At 33.3% G+C, this 5697-nt stretch overlaps 2 protein-coding genes across 4 annotated transcripts in view; both read left to right on the forward strand.

Annotated features, from left to right (window-relative positions):
* LOC128249831 (uncharacterized) overlaps positions 1 to 2427 on the forward strand; it is a 5726-nt gene extending 3299 nt beyond the window's left edge. For 2 of the 3 annotated variants that reach the window (XR_008265956.1, XM_052974373.1), the window contains exons 3-5: positions 664 to 745; positions 1526 to 1564; positions 2202 to 2427. Coding sequence is in view for 2 of the 3 variants with exons in the window: in XM_052974373.1 (XP_052830333.1) it covers positions 664 to 745; positions 1526 to 1564; positions 2202 to 2261 (181 nt within the window). In the remaining variant the exon portion in view is untranslated. Of the gene's footprint in view, positions 1 to 249; positions 381 to 663; positions 746 to 1525; positions 1565 to 2201 lie in introns of all 3 variants that reach the window. The other variant, XM_052974374.1, reaches the window with a different exon arrangement.
* A 1380-nt stretch (positions 2428 to 3807) lies between these two features.
* Positions 3808 to 5697, forward strand: part of LOC128249832 (uncharacterized) — a 4710-nt gene continuing 2820 nt past the window's right edge. The window contains exons 1-2 of the mRNA XM_052974375.1: positions 3808 to 3937; positions 5421 to 5523. Of these exons, the coding sequence (XP_052830335.1) occupies positions 3901 to 3937; positions 5421 to 5523 (140 nt within the window). The 5' untranslated portion in view covers positions 3808 to 3900. The remainder of the gene's footprint in view (positions 3938 to 5420; positions 5524 to 5697) is intronic.

The following is a 5697-nucleotide window of genomic DNA, read 5'->3' on the forward strand; positions in this document are numbered from 1 at the left end:
TTTTAAAAGGGATAACTTTAAGATACAATGATGTGTGTGTATGTATTATTGATAAGCTACAGTTGGTATGAATTATATTATGCAGTATGTGTGTGTGTGTGTACGTGTGTGTGTCTGCGTGCATGTTAGTACGTTTGTGTTGTGCCTACAAGTGAAAGTCATGTTTGCGAGCTGACAGGTCACAATGATTAGATTATCAGGCTGACAATCATGAAGTAGTGAGATCAATTCGTCATTTACTCGTTTCAGCCATGCGACTGCAGTCATGCTGGAGCAACACTGTTCGACATTTCACCGAGACCCCTCATGAAGGCTGGAGGGTATGTCAGCCGAAACGTTGTGTTAACAACAAACAAGATGAGAACAAATATCCGTCGAATGTAAATAATATAAATAATGTACATAATTCCACTTCTCTTAAATATAGAACTGCAAAAAGACTGCCACGTGAAAGTTATTGTCTGCTATGCTGAAACAAATGTACTCCGTCCACTTTATTTAAGATTATTTTGTGTGTAATATATTTGCAAAATTTTTTCGCCCCTCGAAACTGTGACCTAGTCACTGACATCTTCAGAGTACAAACATTTTAATGGTGGAAATATTTGAATGTCCTCTCATATTTTTTCCGTAGAAATTTTCGGTTTCAATTTTATTTTTCAGGCCATACTTAGAGTTTCTTCGTTGCTTTGATTTAAAAGACGAGCCTTGCTTTAACTACTATAAGAACAAGTACGACTGTGGGGTAAGATATCTGTCACCCTATTTTTCTTGGAAGACAAGTAAGACAAAGAACCACAAAATACAGGCTGTTGAATTCAGACAGTTATTGGACTGAAGAAAGGTCACTGATAGGCGATGAATCGATGTGAAAGTTAAACACCAACACTGTTTGATTTCAATCATTTCCAATAATAAACGTGTATATTTAAAATATATTTACGATAAATTAGGGCGAAAATTCGATAGTGTGGATGATTTTAAAAGAAATTTCATGCACAATTTCCCTCTCATTATAATAGAAATGAATGAAGGTATTTTGTAAAATGTCATTCATTTCCTCTCAGGTGTCATACTTGTAACATGCTGTATGTATGTTCTAAAAGTCTATAAGCATGAATATCGAATACGCCTCACATTTGTCTTTGATCTCTCTAATGGATACTTCTTCCCACGTTGTCATGTCTTCTTTTGATGTTTACTATTATTATTTTTATCATTATTATTATTATTATTATTATTATTATTATTATTATTATTATTATTATTATGATTATCATTATTATCTCTGATATGTGTCTTCTTGTCAATGGATTAACATTATATCACTCCCTTACATAACATATGACATAGCACCGCGAGGATGACATGAAAACACGAAGTTGCATGCTTCAAGATCATAATCGTTAATCACAATAATTATTTTACTAAACATTTTATTAATTTTTCAAAAATATATGTGAAAGAGAAAATAAATACTATTACGTTACATATTTATAACGATATATTTCCTTTTTTCTTTTAGGCAATAATGGGTAAAATAGATTCCAGTAACCAAACAAAGGTGCGTGATATAGTAACTACCTTATTATCATTTTCACCGCGGTATCGCGGATGCAATTCGTAATTTATCACGAAATAAATTGTTAATGTAATTTAACTAATTTCCTACATTTTACTATATGACGAATAACTATGTAATACAGATTCATTATATTTCTAAAATATTTGATCAAATACCTAATAACATTCCTTGAGTAATATCAACACGTCCATTATTTTAACACATTCATTCTTACATGTAGCAAAAGTATTAACTAACTGCAAAAGTTGTTACGGTATCGATCCAATGGAAAGTACGTTATTAATATGGCGCATGTACATTAACATCGCTATGTTTCTCGTCAAGATATAACAATACACATGTAGTAAATATGGGTATAATTTTCAGAAAATTATTACAGCAAAAAACACACACAATTGCCATTCAAATGCACACAAATCTTGTTAAGTCACTTAGTCATTTATTATTCGTGACAAAATTCTGTCGGACCAACTACTACTTGGTTTGATAATCTGTAAAATTGTTATACGTTGAAGAAACGATTTCAGATCAAATCACTTGCGTGAGAAATGCATTTTATAAAACAAATTTTCGTACAAACGTATGATGCTCTACATTTTTTCTGTTCTCTTTATAGATGTCGTTCCTATCAGCAATCGCTACTGTTTTTGTGGGAATATTATTAACGTATAACTAAGTAAGGTGAATGCTACCATAAACATACACCTATCTTATTCTGAATATTTTAATGAGGCACCAGTCATGTGCCTCTGAAACATTTCGACACCATAGGATGAATTCAACAATTTTAAAAACATTTTGTTATTTCTATTTTACTCCTAATAAAACTACAAATCTCAATATTTACTTAGTTATTTTGTACTTTTATGGCAGTAATTTAAAATATTCCTCCAGTACAGTTCTGACAACATGTACGGAATTCATATTTTCCCCGTCCAAATGATTTTGAAGTCTGCGGAATAAATGACAATCAGAAGGGGTAATGTCTGGTGAATAGGGTGGATGGGCATCGTTTACCACTCACACTACTCCAGCTTTTGGAACGTCATCCACGCTGTATGTGGCGGAGTATTTTGCTGATGGAAGAACGCCTTTGTCTTGAAATCAAATATGGTAGTTTTTTTCTTCTAGCGCTGACTTAAGCCGGTGACGCTGCTCGCAGTAGATCTCCTTTGGTTTGGGTTTAATTGTTCAAAATGGACTAAACCTTTCATATCCCACCAAACAGGCAACAACATCTTATGTGGGTGAAGACTTTCTTTAGCCTGTCTGTGGCGCTTGATATTTTTATAGAAAACTATTTCTCGTCACCAGTCACTATTCAATTCAAAAAAGGTTTATTTGTGAGAAATGTCAGCAAAGAAGAATACACATTCACTCTGTGCGCGCGATTAGACTTAGAAACTCTGTGGAGACAACATTGAACTAATTTGATGACATTTCCGACGGCACACAGGTGTCAATGAATCATTTCGCTATAACTATTTACCCAGGAGATGAAAAATATGAAAATATGTTTCATAATATTTTTGTCCCTGCAGCAAGTAATCTGTTGACGCAATTGTCTTTTCTTAATCTGCAATAGTTATTTTTAGTATACGCTCTAACATATTTTAGCTCGATCTATTGTAATATATTATCTATTATTACAATTTATTACGCTAATAGAAATTTAGTAATGCACTGCCGAGAAAGCATAATATGTTTGTTTTTATAATATATTTTACTCTTATCACTAAAACGCCTGGAATTTTGCGGGAGGCAAATAGTCGATTACAGCAATGCCGGTGCTGAAATCGTGCCTATTTTATCAACCAAAAAAAAAAAAAAAAGATGAAATGCGAAGATGATCCTGGCAGAATTTTAACTCAGAACGTAACGCTGTACAGGAATTTTGCCAGCTTGCGGCCTTGTTCTGTATAATAATATAAATACCAGACATTGGAATTGTGTACTCCCTGTCTCTTATCCTAGAATCATTCCTTACAAAACTTATGAATACAAAATGGAAACTAAGTATACATTTTTCTCCTTAAATATTTGTATTACCCTTTGTAATATCCATTTTCAGGAAAAAGTGGATTTATTTTTTTTCGTCAGCTTAAACTTGTAAGAACATAAATTTTCCACGTGGTAGAAATGCAATTAAAACATCAAATGATTCACCATGTTAATAAAATTACTCATAAAATATAATGAACGATAATATTTGACAATAGTCCGAACTAACATATGTTACAGTATCTGCTAAATAAAACTATTTGAGAATTAGTAAAGAAAAAGGACTGATTACGTGTTGTAGAGACATAATCATTATGAAATTTAGTCTGTTAATTTTTGTTCTCCTCTTTGGTAAGTAATTATAGCACAATTATTTTATTGTCATATGTCTGATGAATTCATATCTTATAATGTGAGATTTCTATCAATATATCTAGCAACATCGTGCAATGAAATTTCTCCATAACCATAGACGCAGGAGTGGCTGTGTGGTAAGTAGCTCGCTTACCAACCACATGGTTCCAGGTTCAGTCCCACTGCGTGGCACTTTGGGCAAGTGTCTTCTAATATAGCCCGGTGCAGACCAAAGTCTTGTGAGTGGATTTGGTAGACGAAAACTGAAAGAAGCCCGTCGTATATATGTATACGTATGTGTGTGTGTGTGTGTGTGTGTGTGTGTGTGTGTGTCTTTGTCTGTGTGTCTGTGTTTGTCCCCTCCAACATCGCTTGACAACCGATGCTGGTGTGCTAACATACCCGTAACTTAGCGGTTCGGTAAAAGAGACCGATAGAATAAGTACTAGGCTTACAAAGAATTGCTCGATTTGCTCGACTAAAGGCGGTGCTCCAGCATGGCCGCAGTCAAATGCCTGAAACAAATAAAAGAGAGTAGAAGAGATACGTTACATACACTATTTATCTGTACCTCCTTTATACAGCTATAGTCTGTCTAAATCTTTTTCACTGCCATCAAGCACACATGGTATACGTGTATATGTGCGTGTGTGTGTGTGAATGTGTGTGTACACACGCCTGTGTGCATGTGTCTGTGCATATATGTGTATAAGTATATATATGCATACATATGGTTATGAATACATTTACATCTATATGTATATATGTGTGTATGATGTTTCTTATGTCGGCCTATAATAACCATTTCCGTTAATCTGAAAAATTCAACAATACATTATTTTCACTCAATATTTGTTATAATTTCACAAAATTAGTTTTGAATGTGACTTTGTAGATTTGGCCAACCAGCCATCATGGGACTGGTTGTAAGAGTGAGTGTATCGCTTGTGTGTATATCTTTATGCGCGAACACGGGACATTGTGTGTCTGCTACTGTGTTGTAGGAAAAAAAAAACATGTTTATGAAAATCCAAAATATGACGCGTAGGAATTAAACAAAAAACAACTTTAAGAAAATGAAAATGAAATTTATTATCACAAAGATTTTAGTTAACTTCCACCGTTGAAATAGAAAGCCAATATTAAACTTATAAATATGTCCAAATTTTCCCACCCCCGAATAAATGTTGCATCTCATTTACAAAAATACATTACCGTAGTGCATAAAAGACTTGTTAGCTGTCACAACTTATAACCTTGAATCGCTGCAAACGTATTGCACCACATAGACCCATATCTCGTTTAAAGAAAAAACCCAAACCTTAAAAGCACAACTAGAGTGATGTTACTCAGACATTTTTCTAAGATGTGATGCCACAGAAATATAATGATTTACGTAATTTACTTCAAAAAATATTTTGTAAATTCTGTTCAGATTGTCACATATTCAACCACTAATACCGAAACTTTTCATTTCTAGGGAACATATTCGCATTGGACACCAAGAGATGCGAAGCGTTAGCGAAAAAGCATTGCCCTATCAATTTTGAGAATACTAACGTTGCACATATACACACTTGCGAGTATGTACTATATCTATACATATATACGCTACTGAACTCTATTAACGATAAAATGAAGTACAGATAGATAGATAGATAGATAGATAGATAGATAGATAGATAGATAGATAGATAGATAGATAGATATTCATGTACATGTGTATAAATATATATATATATATATATATATATATA

This window comes from Octopus bimaculoides, chromosome 18 (genome assembly GCF_001194135.2).
Source record: "Octopus bimaculoides isolate UCB-OBI-ISO-001 chromosome 18, ASM119413v2, whole genome shotgun sequence".
In the NCBI taxonomy this organism is placed as follows: Eukaryota; Metazoa; Mollusca; class Cephalopoda; order Octopoda; family Octopodidae; genus Octopus; species Octopus bimaculoides.